The sequence below is a fragment of the Platalea leucorodia genome, assembly GCF_965183815.1.
Source record: "Platalea leucorodia genome assembly, chromosome: 12".
NCBI lineage: Eukaryota > Metazoa > Chordata > Aves > Pelecaniformes > Threskiornithidae > Platalea > Platalea leucorodia.
In genome coordinates, this window is record NC_138834.1 from 14,564,212 (window position 1) to 14,589,940 (window position 25,729).

Sequence of the window (25,729 nt, forward strand, 5' to 3'; positions counted from 1 at the left end):
CCTGCGGGGACGCACCGGAGCAGGTAAAGGCGCACGTCTGTCTGCAAAAAAAAAAAAAAACAGGCACGAAATGAGCCCTTAATATTTTCTCAAATCCGTGAAAGCACGGTTTTCTCTGCCCACAACCACTTCTCCACCTAGATCCAAACAACCACGCACGTTTCCCACACGAACGCTTAATATGCGTGGAACAGGTATAAATCTCTAGCGATGTATATGGATGGACGTAGAAAATCGGGCTCACCAAACCGAGTGCCAAGGGCAGTGCCTGTTCCCACCCAAATACTCAGCCCCGTTCCCCACTTCTGCGTGGAAAAAACACGCCGGGAAAGCTACCTGCGAGCCCCAGCGTGAGGGTCGGCCGGGGCCCGCTGCTGGCAAAGATCGCGGGGGCTTCCCCGCACACTCGTGGGGCTCTGCCCCTCGGAAATCCCACTGCTCCGCCGCGGAACCATCCGCGGCCGCGGAGGGCCCTGACATTTACAGCTTGCGGCCTCATCCAGCCCTGGCACAAGGGCCAAGTCCTTTTATTAGAGCGGGGAAAATGCTCTTTTTTCCTTTTCTCTTCCTCCCGTGGGTATTTTGTTTTTTGCGCTTAATTTCTGAAGACAACAAAAAAACTTTTCAGGAGCCGTTTAGCTCATTCGCACAATCTGTATTTCCCCCCCCCCCCCCCCGATTATTTTGCCCGTGATGCCCGCACGAAGCCTCGTTACCGCCGTTCCCGTCCGCGGAGCGGGGCTGGGGGGGCCGCCGCCCCCCTCCCCCGCCTCCCTGGGAGCGTCTCCGGCTCCCGAAAATTTGTGGGTATCCTGTGAATATAAAGGATAATATGGTGATAACTGATCGGCCGGGCTCGGCTGGGCTTTTCTGCGTTGTTTCGGGGCGAGAAAGTCGGGGAAAACGGAAAAAAGGAAGGAGGATGACCGAGATGCGTTGGGAAGGAGTAAAGAGGGAAAGAAGAGTTGGGAAGAAAGGGAGGAAGACAATTTCCCGGGATGAGGGAGCTGTTCGGGTGCCCCCGGCCGCCCCCTCCCCGCCAAGGGCTCCTCTCTGCGGGGGAGCCGGGGCCGCGGGCCGGTCCTGCCGCCCGTGGGGGCCACGGGGGGAGGAATCGCAGGTGTCGCTCGGGCGGCCTTTTCCCAGCGATTGATTTTCAACCTTTGGGTTCGGGCTCCTCTCCCCACCCCTCCGCCCCATCCCGCCCCCCAGATCCCCCTTCAAGGTCATTGCAAGATCACTTTCAGGGAAAGCCTTTCCCCCCCTTGCCCCCCATGAGCTTTCTTCCCAGGGCGAGAGCGAAGGCCTTATCTGCTTTTATTTTCTCTTGCGGGCCGAGATAACGCCCTGCCTGCCACCCTGTTTGGGAAGAGCCGGTGAGCCTTTCCATTCTGGCATCGATAAGGCGTCCCTCCCCATCGGGAGCACCGGGCATTGATCGGGGCGGGGGGAGCCGGTGGGCATCCTGTGCCAAACCCCCCGGACTGCATCCCTGCGAGCGGGGGGGGGGAGAAACTCAGCCTCCTTCCCCCTTGCCCTGGGCAGCGCTGCGCCCACGGGAAAATTTGGGGAGGGGGCCGAGCCCCGCTTCCCCCGGGCTGCAGTTAATTCCGGGGGAGATGTCTTTTTGGAGGCAGAGAAAAGCGATTTTTTTTTTGCTCCAGGGATGCTCCTAGCTTGACTTTGGGACCCTCTGCCCCCCCTCCCCGCTTGTCATTTGGGAGACAAAGGGACCTCCATCCCACGGACACGCGGGGGAGGCTCCGCGGGACAGCGCGGCTCTGCAGCCCTGCCTCGGCCCGGCTCCTTATTTTTCATTTTTGTCACCGTTTTAAAGCCTGGAGTTGGCCTGGGAAATTAATGAGCTGGAGGGAGCGGGGAACGGGGTTTAATTGCAAACTTTTTTTTTTTTTAAGTAGCCAGAAGGGCGGCAAAAAAAGGACCCGAAACCACAAACTTGAAAAGAAAAATGCTGTTCACCTGTAATTATATATCTATAAAAAAAAGCTCGACCCAGGTATCTACCCCCGAAGGCTCGTCTAAGCATACAAATTCTAGACCACTAAATGCAGGGTTTTGTAATGGAAATAGTGACACGAGGAGAACTGTATGGGCGTTATTTTGACACAAACATCTTGCTGATAAACCCCCAAATCAAGGCAGTCACTCACTGCTCCAGCAATTTAGGGGGAAAAAAAAAAAAAAAAGCAAAAAGTGAATGGACCAGAATGCTTCCAGGGAGGATGGTTATTTGAAATCCTTGTTTTCTCCCAGGTGCGTATTTCGCCAAAGCGCGGATGCGGCCAACAAAAGGGAGTTGGAAATAAAAGAAGAGCGAACTGGTTGGAGAGGGGAAGTAAATGACCTAAAAATGGAAGGGGTGGGGGGGAAAATATCCCCGCTACGGGGGAGCTAAATCTCTAGGAAAGGAAAAAGAGAGAGTTGGAAAGCCCCAGCCGCCGAGGCGTGCGCGTTGTCTGCGGCGGGGGCGGCCGGCGGCGCGGTGCCCCGGCCCGGGCAGGGTCCTGCCGAGGAGGCGGCGGGCCGCGGAGGGCTTCGCCGGCCGGGTCGGCCGCCCCGAGGAGCGGTTTTAAAGGGTGTGCGGGGAGGGGGGGAGCGAGTTCATGCTCGGCACTATTTCTTACTGCTGACACCTCGACCCCACTGCAAGCCGGTACCCCGGCCGTCCCCCCCTCCCTCCACCTCTCCAGGGTAAAATCCGAAAGGAGAAACCTCCAGGGCGAGGGACACCCTCCAAAGGGAGCGAGAGGGCAGAGGGGCTGCGCAGGGCTCCGGCCATGCCACCCCCAAAACCGGGGGTTCCCCGCGGCCTGAGGCCCCCGGGATGGGCGGCGGGGCCCGGGCTGCGCGGGCCTGATCCTGCGCTCCTGACTGCGGCGAGGAGCTGAGCGCCAGGGAGCGAGCCCCGGGGGGGGCCGCAGGGGGCTCGGGGTCCCCCCCCGCCCGGCCACGCACCCCCACACCCACGCAGGTAAGTGCCCGCGGTGTGGGCGTGTGGGTCCGTGGCTGCTGATGGACGCCCCGCTATTTCTACCTATGCGGGAACTTATATATGTCTCTATGGAGTATGGTGCATAGGCGGTGTGCACATTTCTCCGTTCAGCCGGGCTTTGGGTGCGCGCAGATTTGCACCCCCTCGCAGGGTGCCCTGCGGGCAGGTCGCTGCGTGTGCGCACCCCAAAGCTGCGTGGGAGCCATAGGCGACGTGTAAATATTCACACGCGTGGAGAGCGGACGGGGCAGGGGCGGCTTGCGCTTCCATAGGTGCTGTCGTGGCAGCGTGCAGCACGATCTCGTTATCCGCAGACCCACGCGTACAGGATTTTGTGATGTGTCTGTGTATATATATGTATATATTGCAGTATATTGCACGCGTATCTATATATCTCTGCGCTTTTGCACGTAGGTTGTACGTTCAGTTATAAAATTTGCTTAAAGTCTTGAGCAGGGAAAAGGTACGGTGTGTGCGTTTGCATACTGCCTGTGTGTGTCCAGACCCATACATGCGTGCACACCTATACATATATATGTGTATATATGCCTGCATACGTGTGCCAGCTTTCCTACAGCTCCGCTTTCCCCCGCAGCGGGCGGTTTGGGGGGCAGCAGCAGCAGCACCCCGCCGGTCCTGGGCTCGGCCCGGAGGCAGAGCCAGGGTTCCCCGGGCCCGGTCCGGAGCCTGGGGGGGGCCTCAGGGGGCACTTGGGGGGGTGGGAGTGGGGGATCGGGTGCGGGGAGAGGCTTTGATTTCTGATTTGGGATCAGCCTTCAGCAGGAAGGTCCTATCCTGCTCTGGCAGAGCCAGCACCTCGGGCGGTCGGTGCCAGCCCCGCAGCAGAAGGCGTTGCGAAGTCCACCCTCACCCTCCGTGAGGTTTTCCCCCCCATTCCGGTTATTTGGGGGGACCCCGAGCTGAGCAGCGTGGCCGAATCCAGCGCTGCACTGGGGCAAATCGGGGCAAGGGAGGAGCTTTTCCCCCCCGAGCCCTTTTTTTATATCTTTTTTTTTTTTTTCCCATCCTTGCTGGTGTTTTTTGCTAAGGGCCTTGGCTTCCCCTGGCTGCCTGCAGAGCTTGGGGCGGGGGGGGGAGAGCTCAGCCTGGGGAAATCGGGTAAATCCAGGCAGGATTTTGCCTGCAGGGAAGGGGGATGCTGCCTGCAGCCCCTCGGCCGGAGCAGGGCCGGGGGTCCCCGCCTGCGAGCACTCACCCTCCGCGGTGTCCAGCGCCTGCAAGACCTCCTCGCCCGTCCTTAGCTGCTGCTCCTTACTTTCTCTCTCCCTATTTCTTCTCCTCCTCTTCCTCCTCCTTTCTTTCTCTGTTGGAGGAAACAACGTTTTAGCATCGGTTTGGGGGCGAAATCTTGCTGCAGCGGCCGCGAGTGGATCCCCAAATCCCTCCAGGATACGGGAGCGCCGGGGGAAAGGCGCGGGGCAGCGCCGGCGGCTCCTCTGCAGCCTCTGGCTGCACTTGGAGGCATTTGGGGGGGTTTGGGTCTTTTTTTTTTTTTTTTTTTTTTCCTTGTCAATCTCATTTGGCAAATAATCGCCTCGATTTACTACTTTTTTTTTTTTTTTTTTTTTTTTTTAATCAGAGCAAATAATTGGTTCCCAAAGCACGCTCGAATCTGTGCAAATAACCAGGTTATCATTTACTATATATAGCCCGGCGTGCTCGCTTCCAGAGGTGCCGGAGCATTCATTTGACAAGTTTCCTGCTCACTCTAATAACATTATTTAAAAAAAAAAATATATTAAGCTGAATAATGCCAATACCATTGGATTAACTGGGCTGCGCCTGGTGAAGCGGGAGCTTTGCTACTGGTTTCCCCCTTTTCATCTCCAAGAAAGAGTGGGTTTTGCTGGAGTTTCCAGCCACTCCGTGTCTGCTTGGGTGATAGCCACTCATGTGATATATACCTCCTCACACCCGCCTATATACGTACGCGTTGTGTGTCTCGGCGTGTGAACGTATATATTTATGCGTATATATATATACGCGTCTATATGGAGAGGCTGCACACACACAGGCTCGCTGTATTTTGCATTGCACCGAATGGAGGTTTTTTTGGGGGGAAAAAAAAGCAGGAATCTCCCTGATAGGGCTTTAAAAAGAGGAGAATAATACAAATTAACCTTCCATTACTGCTGCAGTCAACCATGACAGAATAGGCCGGTTGCGTGGTTGGTGACGTCTCCGTGTCCTATAGGAGCAAAGCTCGTGAGATAGCAGCTATCGCCTTGAACTCTCTTTATTTTATTGGAGTATGGCTGGTAATAAACAGTAATATTTAATTTGTCTGAGACCACAAATCGGCTTCTAGCTGGAAGGCTCCTTCGCCTTGACATTACCGTCCTAGAGAGCCCGGACTTGCCGTCCTTTTCCCAGCTGCCTTTTTTTTTTTTTCCCCCCCCTCCTTCTTCACCCCCCCAACCTACAGACGGAAATAAATTCGATTTATTTGCATCGTTTTCAACTTGTCTTCAAGGTGTTTGAGAGCTAGTTTGGCATTGGAGAGGTGAGTGCTTTCCCAGGCAGCGGCCGTGCTCGGGTTCGCTCTTACAAACTTCAGAGATTTTCACTTTTGCCTTTCTTGCCGGCGAGGGCAGGGAAGCTGGGGCTTCTCCCGCTACCAGCTGCGAGAAACCTTTCTCCTCCTTGCTTTCATTTGGTTTGTTTTTTTTTTTTTTAAGAGAAAACCCTCTTCTTTCGGGCGAGTGGATGCCTCGGGGGATGCTCCCCAGCACATGGGCGGTGCGGGGCGGCTGCAGCCACCGCGGCCGCGCTCCGCGCTCCTTTCCCGGCTTTCCCGCAGCACGGTGATCCCCCGCTTCATTCCCCCTCCCCGGCCTTTTTTCCCTCCTTTCCCCCTCCCCCGGATTTGCACCTTTCCGAGCAGCTCCGGTGCGATGGGAAGGGCTTGGCCGGAGCCGCCCGCGGGCCCCGGGGCCGGGGCCGCTCCCGCCGCCGCCGCCGGGGAAGGAACCGCCCGCTCCGCTCGCTCGTTTGTTTGTGTTTGGAAAGGCTCCACGGCTCCTTTCCCCTCTAAAAATAATGAAATATGGGACAAGCTTTGTTCTGTTTGTTTAAGTAGCGTTCTCTGGCTTATTCTCTGCGGCTACAAGTGCAGTTATTTGATTATTCTTATTTGCAACCGTTTACTGTTGGCTGTTTCTTCCCAAGGGGCCGTTGGAAGCGGCGAGCACACGGAGGGGGTGTGGGAGCTGCCAGCCTACACCCGCACCCCCTTCCCGAGAGCCGCTCACCCCCAGGCTTTTCCTCACCTCAAACTTTCCGAGGGCTCCGGTGTTATCGCGCCCTGCGAGAGCTGGGGAGCACGGGTGGGGTTGCTGAAAACTTCCACGAAACGCAAAAGAAATGAGCGAGAGGCAGAAAAGAGCCGAGGATTTATTTTTTTTTTTTTTTTGGGGGGGAGGTAGGGGGGGAAGGGACAGGGACGAGAAGAGGGTGGGGGCCGGAGGAGGAGGAGGGTGGGCAGAGCAGATCTAAACCATGCCGTTTATTCCGAGTCTTATCAAAAATCCGCCTCGCCAATCTGGTTCTCTTCAGCCTGCAGAATGCGACAGGGAGGCTGTTTACCCTGCGCTGACCTATTCAACTTTACCCTCCAAATAATACATTAAAAAAAAAAAAAAAAGGGGGGGGGGGGGAGCGAGAAGGGAGCGAAGGACGCTGCAGATAAACCCGCAGCCCCGCTCCTCGCTGACGGTTTGATTATTTGAGGATGGCAAAAAGCGGCGGGGGGCTGCGGCCCTCGCCCGTGGCGGCGGGGCCGTGGGGCAGCCGAGCCGCCGGCCGGGCAGCGCTGCGAGGGCTGAGGAAGAAGAGGATGAGGAAGGGGAGGGGAAGGATCCTGGATGCCTCCAGAAGCGGGGAGAAGGGCCGCAACCCCACGCACACCCCCCGGGGTCCACCTTCCCTGGCTTTCAGTCCCACTCCGCCGCGTTTCATCCCGGTTGGGTTTTATTTTTTTTTTTTTTCCCCCCATTTTTACCCATGAGGCGAGTCCGTTTGGGGGGGATCCCCCCCAGCCCCCCAATAAAAGGCCCCTGTGAGCACTAGCAAATACAGAACCGGGTTTCAATCCACCCCTCCAGGCTGCCTGTGAGGGCGGGGGGGGCCGGGGGTGGTGCGGGGTTACCGGAGCCAGCGATTTATTTAAAGGGGTGAGGGAGGGGAGGGGGGATATTCCCAGGCGCTGAATTTTCTCTTTGGTTGGGAGAGATGGATGGAGGAGGGAGGGAGGGAGCGGGGAAGGAGGTAGGGGAGAGGGGGAGGGCTGCTGGGGAGTTTGATGATTGTCTTTGTGCCTTGTTCTTGTTTGCCGGCCAGAAAAATAGGCTGGAAAAGGAGGTTTGGGGGGGAGGGGGCGGGAGGGAGGGCTGTATGAGAGGGAGTCTCTCCGGAGCAGGATCCCAGCTGGTTGGGCAGTGGGTCCCGGCACTTGGCGAACGGAGCTGGACGAGCCCACGTCACCTCCGCGCTCCGCTCCGCGCCCGGCTCCGCGCAGCCACCGCGGCAGCGCCGCGGACCTGCCCGGAGGAGCGGCCCTTGCCAGCCCGCCCGAAACTTTTTTTTTCTTCTTTTTTTTTTGCAAGGGGGTGCTGTTTTCTTTTTCCTCTCTTTCGTCCTCTCCCTTTTTTTTTACTACTATTATTATTTTTTATTTTTTTATTTATTTTTTTTTTTTTAGGTGGGGAGTAGAAAGAGCGGAGTGGAGAAATCTATATCTTCCAGATCAGGCTGAGAAAGGGGTGGGGGTGGGGGCTTTATCTTGGTCTCAGGATCCTTTCTAGTGCGTCTGACAACCTGGAAGTGTTTGGAGAGAGCAGGAGGGAGAGAGAGAGAGAGGGAAGCAGGCAAGCAGGCTTGCATTGGATAGATTTTTTTCTTCCAGGCTGGGTTTTCACATGCTGATCCGCAAATAAATAAATAAAAGGAAATATGCACACGAGAAGCCTGATCCCATTCTAATTTCCATTGCAAAGGGGGAAAATATACACATACATTATATATATGGAGATGCATTGATTGCATGGAATTCAACAAGCAAGGTAACAGCTCTTCCATTGCCATGTATGTCCGTCGGTGTCTGTAGTCTGTGTGTGCGAGCGAGGGCGAGCGAAAGCGGCTGGCCGGGGCCATTGTTGGCCACCACTGGTCCTTGCCGAGGAGCTGCGAGGCCTCGGGAGACGTGGGGTGCCGGGGGAGGGGGGCCGCTCTCCCCGGGGCCCCCGCCGCCGTCTGGGGGGCTGGGGGGGCCGGGGCCAGGCTGGAACAAAAGCAGAGTGGTGATTTCCCCCCCCCCCCCCCTTATCCCCCCCCTATATTTTTTTTTGTCCCCCCCCGCAGACCCATTTGGTGCTACTTTAGCAAGGCAAGATGCATTTTTCATCCAGCCACCGCGGCCTGGTTCTGTCAAGCTCCATTTCTTCTCAGCAGCTCTTTAAAGGGGAAAAAAAAAAAAAAAATTAGAAGCCACGGATGGCCAATTGCTCTCAGTTGTTGGGTTATTTTTCGCCGTCACCCCCTCCTTTTTTTAATTATTATTATTTTTATATCTGCTTAATTGCGTCTCGACGCGGAGAGCATCGGGGAGGCTCGCTGGAGCCGGGCTGCCATAGCTGGGTCCCTCTTTGTTTTAATAAGCATGCTTTATTATTATTAATTTTTTTTCCCTTCGCCCTCCCCCCTAACTTTGCCAGCTCAGGGGGAATAATAGCTCCAAGCTGGAGGGAAATCGATTAAAAAATGAATAACCGGCATTTCCCAAGCTGCAAGGAAAAAGAAAAAAAAAAACAGTCTAGGGTTAAAAAAAAAAAAAAAAAAGAAGAGGAGGAGGGGAAGAGAAAAGCCTTAAATGGTCCCTGGAGCTGCGGCTCTGCCCCCGCGGGCTGTGCCCGCAGCGTCCCTCGGCTCCGCGCACTTTCCGCGCCCTTTCCGCGCCCGGAGGGGTTTTGCTTCGCCCTTCGGCTGCCGGGGGGAGGCAGGGGGCAAGGGCCGCTTCTGTGCGCGGCCCGCAGCTCCGGAGGTGCGGTCCCGGGCTCCCCTCGCTTTTTGTCCCTCTAAATTATATATACGTCCATGTATGTATTACCCACCACTAGCAGGGAAGATCATTTTCTCCCCCCTCCTTTCCACTCCCAATTTTCCTCTGCATTTAAAGGAGAATTGCCTTTTTTTCCCCCTCTTTTTTTTTTTTTTTTTCTTTTAAACTGCTTTTAAATATTGTTGCAGGGAGAAGAACTCATTTCAAAACATTCTCGTACTTAAAAACAATATTGCCTCCATATGGTTGGCCTTTCCAAAATGAATCCCCTTCTTTGAAACATGCGAGAAATATTTTTTTTTAAAGCTACTAAAACTCTAAACTCCTTAAGAACAAAAACCTAACAGATAATTCAATTGCTTTTATCCTTTTTTTTTTCTTTTTTTTTTTTTGTGCTGCTTTGAAACTTTTATCGTTCCGGACAGAGCCGTTAAAGCTACGCCAAAATACTGCTTTTAAAACTTGCTGTGGTTACTCGCGTCGGATGTAAACCGTGGGTTTTTGAAGCTCGCTTTCTCTGCTGGTGCAGTTTTACCCCAAACGTTTACGGCTTGGTTCACTTCAGCCCCGATTCCCCCCGTTCCCCAGCCCGAGCGCGCGTTACCTTGCACAGCGTCTCGACCGATTGATTTATTTGCCCTTTTATATTTGAATTCTCTCGTCCATCCTTTGCTTTACTTGCAGCTGTCCGGGGTGGGGGGAGAAAAGGAGAAAAGGTTTTTTTTTTTTTTCCATAGGGATGTAAGAAATTGAATTTTCTTTGCAAATGGGTTTGTGTCAGGGGCCTCGCGTCTCGGTAGCATTTGCTTGGTGGAAACTGGTGTGGGGTGAAAGCTCCCACGTCCCGGGGAGGAAAGCGGGGGCTTTGGGCCCCCCGAGCCAGGGGAATTGGAGGTGCTCAAGGCTCGGGGGAGCCTCAGCCCCCCCCACCTCACCCCCTTGATCTCCAGAGTCACTTGTGTGATGAGTTAGCCGGTCCACGGCCCCCCGGTGCCTTGCTCCCCGTATCCTGCCAGGCAGACCTAAAATACGCTGTTTACCTTTTCCAAAAGATGCATTTAATAATACCGCCTCCCCCTTCCCCTCCCTCCCCGCCCCCCCCCCCAAATCCTATCATCCCTTGCGGGCTGCGATAATAAATAAAAGTCTTTATTTCTCCCTCTCCCAAAGTTAAAGGGCCTTGCTCCCTCCCCGGGCAGCTGGAAGTGAGTTGCGGGCAGCGTGGGTTTGTCGGGCGGCCCTGCCCAGCGCACCGGCTCGCTCCCTATCGCATACGTATATATATATTTTATTAAACGTCAGCATTGACTTATGCGTCTCTTATCTCTGCTCTCTCCCCGATGTGTGCCTGCAGTGGGGGATTCAGCGAAGGAAGCTCGTAACATGGCGGATAGCGAGGAAGGCTTTGGGCTCCCGACCACGCCGGCTGACTCGGAGGCCAAAGAGCTCCAGGCTGAAGCCAAGCAGGACACTCAGCTGGGGGCCACCAGCAAGTCCCCCACCTCGCCCCAGGCAGCCTTCACCCAGCAGGTAAGGACCCCTGCTCCTTTTTTCTCCCCCTGTCTTTTTTTATTTTCCCTTTTCTCTCCATTTTTCCCCCCAAATATCAGCTTAGCTGGGTGGCTGCTGCCGCTCTGGGCGGCGATGAGCCGTTTTAGGCCCCACGGGAGTGAAAAGTCTCACCTGATGGTGGGCCTTATCCTGCTGTAGTGCTATTTGGGGTCGCGTTCAAGCGGGGAAGCGCAGGCGTGAATACTGGGGTGCGCGGAGGGGCACGCACGGAAAGGCACCCAAAATACCCGGCAGCGGCGCCCGCTCGTGCAGCGGCAGACGCGCACCCGCAGGCGTCCACGCGTGAGCGTACAAATGCACACGCGAACACGCACGCAGACAGCTGCGTGCGCGTGAATGTATTTGCCGTGCCCGTGCGTGTTCGTGCAAGATATAAATATATATGTATATATACACGCACCCCTTGGACACCCGGGCGTAGAGATACAGCTGCGCTGGTGCACCCGCAGCTCTGCCCGCACCCACGCAACGGGCCCTGAGGGCGGGCGGGGGGTGTCACGCGTGGACACCCCCCGTAGCGACCCCGGGGTCCCCCTCCTGCCCCTCCATCAGCCCTAGCCCCCTCCCACCCCGGGGCACCGCGTGTTGCCGGGACACGCGTGGGCTCCCACGGGGGAGCCGCCGGCCGCAGCTCCCGGCGGACCTCCGTGCTGCCGAGCGGAGCGGGCCGGGCCGGCAGCGGGGTCCGCCCGCCCCTCGGCTTCTCCTTCCCCGCCGCCGCCGGGGCCTTCCCCAGCCGGGCCGGGCGGTGCTGGGAGCCGGCCCCCGGAGCTCGGCCCCAGCCGGCTGCGGGCAGCCCCGGGGAAAAGGGGGTTTTCCACCGAGATCGCCTGCCCTTCAGCGGCTGCGGAGCCCCTCCGGAGAGCCCCGCTTCTCCCCTGGCAGGTAAAGCCCCGGGGGGGAGCCTCCACCCGCCGCGGCCGCTGCCCACGGGGGTGCGGGCGGGAGGGACGGCGGGGCCGCTGCGGGCACGGCGGGGCCGCTGCGGGCAGGGGTCCCGGTACCGGGCTTGTCCCGCGGCTCGGGGCCACCGTGTGCATTTGGAAACCACCCCCCCGCGATGCGTTTAGTGGGGTGCTTCGGCTCCATTTTCGGTGTGTGTAGGGGTCCCCTGGGCCTCCCAGCCCCACGGTGCGGGGATGCGTTGTCCCCGCGGTGGCATCGGGGGGGGTCGCCGGGCCCCGCCGCCAGCAGCCCTGGGGGGATGAATAAAATGAGGGGGCGAGGGGAGCCGAGATGCCGCCCCACGCCGCTCCAGCCTGCAGAAGCGGGGTGTAGCTCCCCTCCGGCTGGCTCCTGAGGGCCGAAGCGCTGGGGTTTTGCTGGGAGGACGCGGGCTGGAGCCGGCTCCGGGCGCTCCCTGCTCTTCCCTCCCCGCCGCCGGAGCGCCGAGGCCCGCAGGATCCTGCCCCAGACCCCCCCGCCTCGACCGGCATCACCGGGCTCCGGCCCGAAATCCTATTTTTCCCGACTTTGCAAACACATAAGGGGCCGGATTTTCCCGGGAATACCCCGAGCTCCGGCCCCCATCGCCCGGCCTTTTCCCTCCGAGCTTCCCGGCGGGGCAGGGAGCTCTCCCACCCGCGGCGGGGCTCTCCCACCCGCGGCGGGGCTCTCCCCGCACCTCTCGGGGCTGAGGCTTTGTGCCTTTTCCTCCCTCGCAGGGCATGGAGGGGATAAAAGTGTTTTTGCACGAACGGGAGCTGTGGCTGAAATTCCACGAAGTGGGGACGGAGATGATCATAACAAAGGCCGGGAGGTAAGGACGGGGGGGCCCGCGTCCCCCTGCGTGGCTGGATCTGCCTCGTTCGTGCGTGTTTGTGGGGGGAATTGCCTACGGCGGGGGGGGGGACACACACACGCGTGTTCGCACGGCCGCGTGGGTGAGGGTGCGTGGCCGCGGCCCCAGCCCCGCTCTCCCTGACATCGCTACGGTCCCGTGTGCGAGACCCCCCCCGTGTCTATGTGCCACGGCCACGGGAGAACCCACGGAGCCCTGCCCGCCGATGCCGGCCGTGCGGAGAGCCCTCCCTGCCAGGGTGTACGCAGAAGAAATTTGTTTCTTCTGGCTTCTTTCTTAACCAGAACAGTTGGATCGTTAAATCCCAATTTCAGGCCTTTGGAAGCTTTCCAGGCGAAGGCGAGTTGCAACCACTTGGCCAAAAGCTAACCTTGTTTAGAGCAGCTCGTTGGGCGATTTCGTTGTTATATTATTATTATTATTGTTGTTGTTGTTATTATTATTATCATTACTACTACTACTACTACTACTATTCCTCCTCTTATTCTTCTTATTATTTTTAATTAAAGAAGCAGCTCGTCCCTTCTGCGATTTTGCACCGCCTTATGCTGTTTACACAACTCTCTTATTTATTTTGCCCACGCTGCGGCGAATATATCCCGAACACCCACGCCACCCCATTTAAAAGTATATGTGGTCTTAAGCTACTGTTTATAGACCGATAGCAAAGCTGTTTAGATGCACAGAGCCGTGTCCGCAAATAAATAGCATGCGGATCTAACTGCGTCCAGACCCACGCTTCTCTATGTGTGTGTTTGCCTGCGTGGGTGTGTAGAAAAATATACAGCCTTGCAAATCCAGCTTTATTGGGACTGCGCCTAATCGAGTCCATCACCGGCTTAGTAAACCCGATCTATAGGTATTTATACGTGCGCGCGCGGTTATTTGAGGGGATTTCTCATTATCTTTAATATTTTGGAGGACTGGTAAATTGAGGAGTGCCTAAGCCAGCGAGACCCAGTAAAATAGTCCCTCCAGTCCCATCGGCAAACTGGGGGAAGCCCGAGAGAGGCTCTTTTCGTTGTGATTTTAAATTAAACTCCTTGGAAGAAGGGGCGGGGGGGGACCCCTCCACGCGTGGGAATAGATTGCAGGGGCACAATAAACAACGCGGAGTCAAACTTTCCTTTGGCTCTGTCATCTGGCATTTGTTGTGGTCGTCCAAAATTTGCCTGAAGAGGGAGAAAAAAAAAAAAATATCGAGCTGGTTGTGTGAAGTTTTAGCGAATAGATGTGTCTCACGGCTCGCCTTCCCCTTGAACCTCGCTGCTGCTGCTGGAAAAATGGGGTTTAAAGAAGGGGTTTGTGTCCAAGGGGACGTGGTAAAGAGAGAAAGGGGGGGGATGGATGGGGGGAAGGGGCTGGGGGTCGGGGTGCTGCACCCCGATGTCGGGACAGGGGCTGGGGGAGCGGGGGGTCCGCCCGAAAAACCCGAGTTTAGGGGGAAAAAAGAAAAAAAAAAAAAGAAAAAAAAAAAAAAAAGAAGTAGGGCATGGAGGGAGACATAAACCACCTTGCAGAAATTTCAAACAAATGTGGCAGTGGACAGAAAGCTCAGCTGGAGAGCAATAAAATCGACCTTTACAGGGCAGGGGCTTTAGGGGGCTGGGGGCTAGGCGGCCTTGTGCCGATAATCCCCCCCGTTTATTGTTGGAGAAGCCCGTGTTGGTGCGGGACAGGTGGTTTCGATGGAGCTACAGATCATTCTTCAGGTGGAATTTGCCTGCTTCTCCCTTAAAATGTTCAAGCTAAATCCCCGTTTTCTTCGTCGGTCGCTTTTTTACCTCCCCCTCCAGCTTTTGACAACCGAATTAAAGCCCGGCCCAGATGCCCTATCGCAGAGATAAGAGCCCGAGCCTCGGAGAAAAATGCCGTATTTCTAGAGGTGTGGGGTTTTTTGTTTATGCGTATTTTAAGTCCAGGGATACGTTTTCCTCTGCTTTATTTTTAAATATTTGGAAAGCTCAAACTAAAATAACATCAGTGTTTTAAATCCCTGCCTCGCAGTAATGGAAAATATTTCGAAAAGCCCCTGTCTTCGGCGCGTATCCGAGTGTTTCCAAGTATTTGTCAGGTGTGTTTGCTGATGTCTCTGTCCGCCCTGGGGCTGCACACAGATTTGGTGGCACACCTGAGGGCGGGCAGGGGATTTTTTTAGTCATATCTGCACATAGAACCGTTGATACATCTAGTGGTGGTAGAAATATATGTGTTTTAAATATAAATATTTCTAGAAATATATATATTTTTACTTTTTTTTTTTTTCTTTGGCAAATCTCCCCTCCTCTTCCAGCGGTTTATGTATAGAGGGAAGTAACTTGCTTCCAAAAGTTCTCACGACCAGATTTGTTCAACGAAGTCTTGGCGAAACGACTAATAATAAAAATACGAATAGACGAGCAGGCACACAGTAGGTGAATAAATAAACCCACCAGCCTCGTCATTCCGATTCTGCCTTGATAAACGGCCTGTTTGGCCTCAGCCGGGAGCCGGCGGGGTCCCCAGCAGCACCCAAACCTCTCCCGCCCCCCCGGGAAGGGTGCACCCCCCCGCTGCCCGAGCCTTTCGGGAAGGTCCATCCGACAGCATGGCGTTAAATTGTATTAAATGACCCTTCCCCGTCTCCTCCTCGCAAACACACACATGAATCCACCTTGGAAAACTTTCCTTTCTCCGCTTTTATATTTATAGATATATATTTATATATTTTTTAATATATATATATATATTTATTTTTTATAGGCGTATGTTCCCCAGTTACAAAGTGAAGGTCACTGGACTCAATCCAAAAACGAAGTACATACTGTTGATGGATATTGTACCAGCGGATGACCACAGATACAAATTTGCGGATAATAAATGGTAGGCACGCGTGGGGGAGAAGGGGAGCCCTGCGGCGGGCTGCCTGGGCTGGCCAAGCCCGGGCACGGGGTGGGGGACCCCTGGATCAGCGCCTCCTCCTTCTTCTTCCCCGGCAAAGGAGAGATGCGGGGCTGCGGGGGCTCCACCTGAGCCCCTCGGGATGCTCCCGCCGTCCTCGGCGGAGAAATGCATCCAAAAACAAGGAGAAAAAAAGCCTATCGCGATTAGCTAACGATAATTGTAATCCTGTTTGACGATGAGAATTTTGGCTATTGTGGAGCCGAGGGTTTAATTATATTAAAAAAGGGAATATTTCGGGGCAGGAAAATCTTTAGGGATGGGTACCGGCCCTTTGCTCCTGGCTTGGGTGCTGGTAACTGGGGGGGGGGAAGGATGGGGTTAAACGGGGAAACGGCGAGAGCCGTCTCCGGCGGGAGAGGTGCCAAAAAGCTCCATTAATTCCTTTGTAAAAAGGCTTTTGCTTCCCCAAGCACGGCGTGCCCGGCCGGCACCGCGCTGCCTCCGCGTACCGGGATACCGGGGGCGGGGGATGGGGTGCAGGAGCCCGCGGGAGGGACCCCACCGGCGGGGGGGGGGGTGGATGGGGTGCAGGAGCCCGCGGGCGGGACCCCACCGTGGGGGGGGGGTGGATGGGGTGCAGGAGCCCGCGGGAGGGACCCCACCGTGGGGGGGTGGTGGATGGGGTGCAGGAGCCCGCGGGCGGGACCCCACCGTGGGGGGGGGGTGGATGGGGTGCAGGAGCCCGCGGGAGGGACCCCACCGAGGGGGGTGGTGGATGGGGTGCAGGAGCCCGCGGGCGGGACCCCACCGTGGGGGGGTGGATGGGGTGCAGGAGCCCGCGGGAGGGCCCGGAGCTCAGTGCCCGTGTCCCCACGCAGGTCGGTGACGGGGAAGGCAGAGCCGGCCATGCCGGGGCGGCTGTATGTGCACCCCGACTCCCCGGCTACTGGTGCCCACTGGATGAGGCAACTGGTTTCCTTCCAGAAGCTCAAACTCACCAACAACCACCTCGATCCCTTCGGCCATGTAAGTACCGGGGGCGGGAGAAGGGCACGGGGCTGCCGGGGGCCCCACGCGTGGCCTCCCCCCCCTCCGCCGGCACCACCAAGGTCACGGCAATGTCACCCATCCCCATATCCGTTGTGTCGGTGGGGTGTTATTTTCTTCCCTGAGAGGGTGGGGTGAACCCCAGTGAAGGCCCCCCTAAAAAAATGGAAGCATAAACCTTAAAAATGGGCTATTTCGCAGCCCTGCGTGGGAACTGATTACAGATCCCCGGGGCCTGGAGTCCACGAGTGGGCGAAACGCGCCCGGCTTAATCGAGTATTTAGCTACCTGGTTTTAACCTCACGGAGAGCTTCGGAGCGTTAAAACCTGCTCGTTGCCTCCGTGAATTCGGCTAATAGGTAAAATCAATCAGGCGTAATTATTCGAGGAAATAGGACCTAAACCCATGTGGATCCCTCGATCCAAAAAAAAAAAAAAAAAAGCAACAATAATTAAAGACAATAAAAAAAATTGAAATCCCGCTAGAGCTTTGTGGACATAAACCGGGCTTTGCTAGACCCGTGGGGCCGTGAAAGCTTGTGTGAATTCTGCAGCCAGAAACAGCCCTCCTTCGAAGGTCTCCAAAGATGCCTGTTCCTCTGAGCGAATATATATGCGCATGTATGAATAATATATATATCTATAAAAATATATATATAATTACTTAAGCGCGTATGCGAATCCAGATCCCGCTCTCCCTTTCCAAGAGCGTATTTTTCTCCAGTCTCATTTCAACACTTCGGTTTCATTTTTTTTTTTCCAAGTTGTTTTTTTGTTTGGTTTTTTTTTTGTTTTTTCGCTTTTTAATGATAAACCTTACGCTATGAAATCCCTGCCCACGCCGTCGCTAAGAAGAAGAAGGGGGGGCTGCAGGGCAGAGCGGCCAGAGGAGCCCCCAGCCCACCCCAATGCTGAGCATCTTTTGACGAGCTCTCTTTTCCCCCTCCCGTTGGGGAGTTAATGGTTTTAATTTTTCTTTCTTTTTATAATTTTTATTTTCTGTTAATTTTGCCTTGAGCTGGGTTGCAAGCGCTGCTTTCCAGGGACCAGGAGCATTCCCCCGGGGAAGCGGGAGGGGAGAGCGGGGTCTCCGCAGCCGCGCAGCGGGGGGGGGGGGCGGCTCTCCCACCCCCCGGGCTGGTTTTGGGGAGCAGTCCCGGGGTGGGTGGGGGGGATCCAGCCCGGGGAGGGGGGGGGGAGACGGGGCCAGGCATCCCCCGCTGCGAACAGGCGGCTGTGGGGAAAAGTCCCTCTAAAAAACCGAAGGCGCGGAGGGGACAATGAGGGACTTCAGAGGAGGAGCTGCACCAGGAGCCTCTCAATTAGAGTCGCTGTAATGAAATTAAAAACCATTAGATCGTTCACCGTTGATGTCTACGACTTTCCTGGATGTCAAAGCAATTTGCTTAAACCCCCGGGACGGGGGAGGCGGCGGCGGGGCGCGCTGCGTCTCGCTGTCGCCAGGGTCCGGCAGTCATTATCGTGACCGAGCGGCCCCCCGCCACCTTCCCCCGAGATTAACCCGGTCCCGAGCAGGGACCGCTTTTTATCTTGAACACAGAGCGTCCCCCCCATCCCCACCACCCTCCTCTCCCATCCTCTGCGGGTGGCTGCTGGGGGGCACTAAATCCCTCCAGCCCCCCCGCTTCCAGCCCCCCTTCTTGCCCCTTTGCTTTCCGGGAGGGGGGTTTGAGATGCCCAGGCCATCGTGGTGGGGAGCTGGGAGGTTTTGGGGGCTATGAAGAGCCTGGAAAGGCGGAGAGCCCCCACCAGCAGCGGGTTCAGGGTGGCAGGAGGTGGTGGGGGAGCAGCTCCGGGCCCCCCCGGGCGTGGGGGCACAGCGGGTCGCGAGCCGCCTTTCGCCGCATCACCCGGCCCTGATGGGCTCCGTGGGTGGGGGGGTGAAGGAGTTTTCTCGAGAGAGATATCCCCCCACCCCAGCACCTAAATCAGCCCTTCTGGGGGAGCCCTGAAGAGGGCGAGGATTTTGGGGAAGGGGGTGTGAGCTCCTGTCCTCCTCCTCTTCCTCCTCTCCCCATCCCCGGGCAGCGGGGGGGGGGTGCGCCGCGCTGTGCCCCCTCCATTCCCACGGGATGTCCTCTCCTTCTTCCCTTGCCCAGATCATCCTGAACTCCATGCACAAATACCAGCCCCGGCTCCACATCGTGAAAGCGGACGAGAACAACGGCTTCGGCTCCAAGAACACCGCCTTCTGCACCCACGTCTTCCCGGAGACCGCCTTCATCGCCGTCACCTCCTACCAGAACCACAAGGTGAGGGCCGGGCCTCGCACCCGCCTCCCCTCCCCGCTCCTGCCCTCCGCTGCCCCCCCCAGGGCCTCGGCTCCCTTTCCCCTTCCTCTTCTCTTTCCCCCTTCTTCTTGTCGTTCCCCCTTCTTCCTTCCTTTCCCCCTTCTTCTTTTCCATTCCTCTTTCCTTCCCCCTTTCCTCTTTCCTTCCCTCTTTCTTCTTTCCTTCCCTCTTTCTTCTTTCCTTCCCCCTTTCTTCTTTCCTTCCCCCTTCTTCTTTTTCTTCTTCCCTTCTTCTTTTTCTTCTTCCCTTCTTCTTTTTCTTCTTCCCCTTTCTTCTTTTCTTCTCCCCTTCTTCTTTTCTTTCCCCTTTCTTCTTTCCTTCCCCTGTCTTGTTTTTCTTCTTCCCTTCTTCTTTCCTTCCCCCCTTCTTCTTTTCCATTCCTCTTTCCTTCCCCCTTTTTCTTTCCTTCTCCCTTTTTCTTTCCTTCTCCCTTTTTCTTTCCTTCCCCCTTTTTCTTTCCTTCCCCCTTTTTCTTTCCTTCTCCCTTTTTCTTTCCTTCTCCCTTTTTCTTTCCTTCTCCCTTTTTCTTTCCTTCCCCCTTTTTCTTTCCTCCCCCTTTCTTCTTTCCTTCCCCCTTTCTTCTTTCCTTCCCCCTTTCTTCTTTCCTTCCCCCTTCTTCTTTTTCTTCTTCGCTTCTTCTTTTTCTTCTCCCCTTCTTCTTTTCTTTCCCCTTTCTTCTTTCCTTCCCCCTTCCTCTTGTTCTCCTTCCCCTCTTGTTCTCCTTCCCCTCTTCTTTTCCTTCCCCTCTTCTTTCCCCCTTCTTCTTTCCGCCTTCTTCTTTCCTCCCATTCTTTTTTTCTCTTCTCTTCCCCCCCTTCCTTCTTCTTTTACCCTTTTTTCTCCCCCTCCTTCTTTTCCCTTCTTTCCCCTTTCCTCTCACCACACACCCGTCCCATCCCCTCTGTTATTCCTGGCGACACAGACAAAGCATCTAAAGACAAGACGTAGGGCTAGCCGAGGAGGAATTAGCTCAACAGAATGGTTTGCTCAGAGAGGAGACGACCAACCGAGGAAGTTGGCTTTATCTTCTTTCCCCGCCATCGGTCAAAGCCTTGTAATCTGGAGAAGGGAGCCCAGCGCTCCCCTCCGCGGCCGGGGCGCTGATAACCCGGCCTGGCCGCGCTCCGGGCCTTTGTTTGGGGAAGGGCTCCTTCCCCGGCTCCCCGGCTGCTCCTCGGTTGGCCCTGCGGGGAGGTCGGCGAGGGGCTGCGGGGTTGGCACCGAGGAGGCCCTGGAAGGAAAGGGAGGCTCTGCGCCTGAAATCAGCTCCTCGCCTGCCCAAGCAAAACAAAGCGGGGAAAAAAAAAAAAAAAATCGAATAAGGTTTTCTTGGGGTGCCGCTGGGCCGAGACGCGTGGGTTCCCACTGCCGCTCCCCTCCGCCTGCCCACCCGGGGGGACCCCGCTGCGGGGCTGCTGCCCCCTCTCCTTCCTCTGCTCGGCTTTTGGGCTTCCCCAGCCAGTGAGGAAGGAGGCGGAGGAAGGCTCAGGGCTGGGGAGGAAGGCTCAGGGCTGGGGTAGTTCTCAGCAGATGTATTCAGCGATGCCTTTCACTGACTGCCCCTCACTGCTGCCCGCAGACCCCGATAGCCCCTCTCCAGGGCAGAGCCCCATGAAAAGCCAATTTTCCTTCAGGGAAAAAAGGCAAATTCCTCCCTAAATCGCATGGCAAGCGATTACTACAAGCTTTTACTGGTACTTACTGGCAGGTAGGATGGCTCCTTTGCGCTTGACAGAGTGAAATCCTGCGCTTGTTTTTTTCAAATGGAGAAAGGTCATTTAACACCCCGGATAAATCCTGGGTGCTTTCCCGGAGATGTAAGTAGGAAGCTCCTAAACCTGCGCGAAATGATTGCGTTTCCTCCGTCCATCAGTTGGCAGGGGAGATGCGGAGAGCAGAGGTAGGCTGGAGAAGAAAGAGTGTTTCACCATAACTAGGGAGAAAAGAAAATACTTCCCTGCCCTTTAAAATAGGAGCTATTGGCACAACCAGGACAAGCAAACTGAATCCAAATTGAGTCCTGGCCAAATTATGCCTTAAATTATAACTCCGCTGTGGATGCTATAAAATCAAGTTTAACTTCTGCTTGATGGATTCGGAGAAAGAATATAATATTAATAGAACTGGGAGTTAATAAAACAGGACACACTGCTCGCTTTAAAGGCATTTCCCTATGAGAAAACAGACCTGAATTTAACTGCTTTCCTTTGAAGAAAAATAGGACTGTTTTATAGCAAAAAAAAAAAAATTATCATGCAAATAAAACAAAAGCAAAGCAGAAACATGTAAGTACAGTAGTTTGGGAGAACTGCCATATTAGGAGGAGCAGAAATATTTGATTGTAAATCAACAACATCTGGTTGATAAGAAATGACATCTGCGTATCTGTCTCTGTCAAAACACAGGCACTGACAAACGCATGAATCCCTACAGACACACACGCGCTCGCATCCCAGCAGACACCCGCACCCGCACACAGACACCACTACATATTTTACACACCCCCCTACACATTTTACATACGCTTACATCCCTCTTCCCCCCCGACACACGCATTCCTCTTCTTGCTGCACCGAATCGTTGGGGGAACAAATAACGAGTGGCTGTAGCCCCAAGATAAAGACTCAACTGAGAAAGATAGAGCCATAAAAATAAACTGGGGGATGATCTACCCTAAATGGCATCTCCCTCCAGGGAAGGGAATAAAATTTGCAGCTTGCCCCAGTGCAGATGGAGAATTATACCGGGGCCGAGGCGGCACGCAGCTGATGCTGCTGCAGATGCTGGCCGCGCGGAAGGGGCGACAGCCTTCAGCTGAGCTGAGTGGCAAGTGGGCTCTTCTCCACGGGCAGAAACCCGAGTGCAGCTTTCACAGCTGAGATGTTGCTCGGCAAAACATATTTTTACATTGCAAGGCAGACTGCGTTTCCCCTTGCCATAAACGATCGCGGTCCCACCGGTCTCTGGCTCTCTGCCCTGAGCTCCCCGGAGGGTCTGCCTGTCCGTCCCCACGGCTGTTTGTCAGCGCGCTACCTATTTTTTCCCATTTACAGCCACCTCTCCCTCACTTCCACCCATTACCTGGAGCGCAGCCTTCACGCAAACTTTCCTATCCGCGCAATCCCACGCAGCTTATATACACCAACCTATTTTACACACAGTTTTTATACACCCACGTATTTTACACACGCACACACACACATATATATGCGCAAACAAATTTATATGTGTAGGTGGTTTAGGTTTCAAGAGCTACGTTATAGGTGAATTATATTACAATATAATTGTATGACTCGCCCATGAATGCATTTGAGTCTATGCTTACACAGCTTATAGAAATACCTGCCTGATTTCAGATCCGCCAATTTATTTCAATAGCACAGCTGCAATCCCAATGTAGGGCTTGTGCTTATTTCCCCTGATATTTTAGACAGCCTTAAAAGATATTTAAGCACACTGGGATCTCCCCCTCCCCAGCCTTCCTCCCCAAAAGGAGGCTTAAGCCACGAAGAAAGCTTTGGTAAAGTTTTGAGTGCGGTTTTCAGCAGCTCGGTTGAAAACCTCCCCCCGCTCTGCAACCCTGAAAAAATACCCCAGAAATATTGAGGTGTTAAAATAGGTCACAGGCACATTTCATTTCCTTGCCGTTTACACAATGGGTGCTTGCAATCAGGTTGATTCCCAAATATTAACTTCCGCTGCAGTTAAGTACCATTTTGCTGTAGCTTAAATCATTGTGCTACTAGCTCATATTTATTAGGTACTAGCTCTCTGCTTAGGACCAGGAAATGAACCCTAATAGACAGAAATAATTAAGGTTCTGCCCTCATGAGGATTCTTTCAAAAGCAAGAATTCACAACAATTATTCTCATTAATTTTTACAACCTACTTTCCCCGTTAGCTGGACTTGGGCTTTATATTGGTTTCCCCCCCTCGGGATATCCGGTTTTATGCAGATTTTTTTTTTTTCCTAAGTTATTTAACATTCTTGGTAGCCCAAATTCTTTTAAGGAAACGTTAGCCCCAGCTGGGATGCTATAGGCACCCAGAAATGCTATGAGCACCATAGTGATGCAGAGAACCAGGGAAGGGCCTGACTGCAGACTGATCTGATGCACTCCCAGAGAGCCAGTGGGCATAGAGAAACGTGTTGGTGGGCTTTCTGAATATATAGGTTCATCCCACCCCCAGAAAGACCCTCGTAGTAGAAGAGTGCTGTTAAGTTGGCCAAGTCAACTGGTGCTCCATCCTGCCAAATTTCGGAGAGCTGCCTGTGCAGCTCTGCTCCGAGGACGTGGTCTTTTGCCGCTCTGCTGGGGCATCTCGCAGGGCTGGGTAGGTGTAGCTGCTGCTGGAGGCGGGCAGGTCCTTGGGCTTGAGATGTTTTGCCCTGAGAGCTCAGTTCTCCTTGTCTTTGGTGGCAGATAGCCACCTCCATCGTTTCAGTAGAGTCCACCAATGCGGTGGCTCGGCTGGCATCCCACGGAGTGCCTCTGTGCAGAGACGGGACCTGGTCCGGTCCCCTGAAGCAGCCCTGCAGGGCTGTGTTCCCCAGACTCTCCCTGCCCAGCCTGGGGCCATTTGCCCCGTATCTTCCCACCCCCATAGCAAGAAGGGGCAGCCTCTCTCCTGACTCAGGGCAGGCTCCTTTCTGAAGAGGGGTCCCCCAAGCACTGAGAGAGCCAGGGCTCCTGGGGTTAAGCGAGGTGAGACCATGCATTTCCTCTTCATCACCAGGACTGGTGGCTTCTGTGCAGCCCTCGGTCACTCGGGGACCTCAGTGAGCTCTTTGCCTCTCACTGACCCTCTCTGGGCTCCTCACATCTCTACTCAAATGCTTAGTCCCGTTCCAGGGTTCAGTGGGGGAGTGCTTCCTTCAAAAGGTCTTGTGTCCTTCATGACCTGTGTCTGGACCAGTCCTGTCTCCCTCTGCTCCTTTGTCCTCAGTCTTGTCCCTGCCTCTCTGCCAGCCCTGGGACAGGGTGCTCAGGCAGCCCCGAGCCCCTGACCCCTTTCAATCCTCAATCCAGACCCCTCCCCAAGCCCTGCAAAGACACCCTATCTCTCTCCAGCCTCACTCCCGCCTCCCGACCCACCTCCTTCCCCCCCCCCAGCACTGTGCAAGGTCTGTCTCTTCTCATCCTCTGTTCTTGTCTCCCAGTTCAGCCAACAGCCTCCTCAATGAGCCCCTCTGTCTCGCACCAGTACCTCCGACCAGCCACTGGCTCTCAGTCCCTCCCATTTCCTTCACTGGCTTCTGGGTTCTGCATCTTCTCTCCCCTGCCAGCAGCCCCCCCTTCCCCTGGCCTTTACCTTGGGCTCCGAGTCCCAGCTCCCCATCCAGGTCCTCTGTTTGGCCCAGCCAGACGTACGTAGTCTCAGCAGGCACCTTGTCTTCATCTATTTCTTTCCTTCCCACTGCTTTGGTTTGGCTTCCTACTCCACGCGGACTTGGTTTCCACCTGGGGTACGTGAGAGTGCAAAAGAAAAAGGCTCTGTGCTTTCAAGCCTGAAGCCCAGCCTCCCAGTTGCTCCCAGCACAGCCAGCTGCAGCGGTGGCAGGGATGGTCCTGGCCCTGCCACGCTGAGCAGGACCACGGTCACCTGCAGGGCAGGGACAGCATGTATCCCCACAGCATGGGGAGGTCCATGCCTGCTCAGCTCAAGGGTAATCACCCCAACCTCTTCATCACTAAATGGGGTGAGCTGAATAGTGATTTTTTTTCCCCACTCAGGCTTTTAAGTTTTCCGAGTGGGGCAGATTTTCACAAGAAAAGAGCTCAGAAACTAAGGATCCCCCCTTGCAGAACACGAAGTCTCTTTTCCAAAATGCCCAGCCTTTAGGACAGTTTCAGAAAAGCCCAAGAGGGTCAGGGCGGTGCATTTTCCCTTAGCTGAAGTGCTTAAAAAAAGTGGGGCTGGTTGATAGTAAAATAAGTAAGTAAAAAGGAGCCCAGGGCATGTACCTGGTGTGGAACTTTTCAGCCCTAACAAAGTTACATAAAGTTAGAAGCAATTGAGAAAAATCTTCTTATGGCAAGTGCTTGACAAAAAGTAACGTTAAGTGGTAGTTTTGACCCTGGCCATAATAATATTCATGAGCCTGTAGACACACATACTCCTATAAATACATGGCTGTGCAAAAAGAAACCCAACAACCCAAGTAAAGCATCTTTCCTCTACCTAACTAGATGCAAAGCTAAATTTTATCATGCCGGAGCTCAAGATGCCATTAGAAATGTCTCGGCAGAAGCGCTTTGTGGTCGGTTAGCCCAGAGAAAGGAGTGCAGAGATGCGGCGCTGAGATTTCATTGGGAACTGTCACTTCCCGTTAAAGTGAAGATGAACCCTCAGGTCAGACAAGCCCTGAAAAGTGTAAATCTGGAAGGCTTCACCCTGGAAAGCTCTCGCCTCAGAAGGGTCCGCAGCAGCTTTAGAAATCGGTGGTCAGAAGCAAACTTTGCCATCAGTTTCTTTCAGTAACAACTACATAAACAAAGCCCTACATTTTTATTGAATCAGTGCTACATAATTTAGCCCTGGGCACTCTGTCTTAATGACCTTGCAAGACGTTGTATTTTTTTTTATTTTTCATGATGTAATTGTCATTTGACTTTCTGACAGCTTTTTCTCCCCCCTTCCCAAAATGAGTTACAGTCAGTTAAACAGAGTTTCACTAAGTTGATCCAGAAGAAGGTCATTTCCACCCATTCATTTGCTTTTCCACCTCTGAAATAATTTGTAAGTCAGACAAAAACTGGCCAAACAAAATATCTTCCACAGGCTGTTTTCTAAAGCAGGGATTCACCAACTTTTTCTCTATTTTCTATTTTGTTGTGTATGGTTTTGTTAAACCTGGCTTGGACTCTCCTGGCTTAGCGCTAGGGCTGATGCCATGAGCTGTCATCTAGGGAAACTTTGTTCTGAAAGCTCCTGCTGAAATCCATCTGAAGTACACCAAAGAGCTGAGACCTACTTTAAAACCTTCTGTAGTCCCTGGTTTCTAGATGCCTTCAATCTAGCG

At 54.5% G+C, this 25,729-nt stretch overlaps 1 protein-coding gene across 1 annotated transcript in view; it reads left to right on the forward strand.

Moving 5' to 3' along the window:
• Nucleotides 1–8,063: 8,063 nt before the first annotated feature.
• The window catches only part of TBX5 (T-box transcription factor 5), a gene marked incomplete at its 3' end in the record, with an annotated part of 40,188 nt that continues 22,522 nt past the window's right edge, over nucleotides 8,064–25,729 (forward strand). Inside the window, exons 1-6 of the mRNA XM_082324854.1 lie at nucleotides 8,064–8,094; nucleotides 10,444–10,619; nucleotides 12,326–12,420; nucleotides 15,205–15,324; nucleotides 16,224–16,371; nucleotides 18,513–18,665. Of these exons, the coding sequence (XP_082180980.1) occupies nucleotides 8,076–8,094; nucleotides 10,444–10,619; nucleotides 12,326–12,420; nucleotides 15,205–15,324; nucleotides 16,224–16,371; nucleotides 18,513–18,665 (711 nt within the window). The 5' untranslated portion in view covers nucleotides 8,064–8,075. The remainder of the gene's footprint in view (nucleotides 8,095–10,443; nucleotides 10,620–12,325; nucleotides 12,421–15,204; nucleotides 15,325–16,223; nucleotides 16,372–18,512; nucleotides 18,666–25,729) is intronic.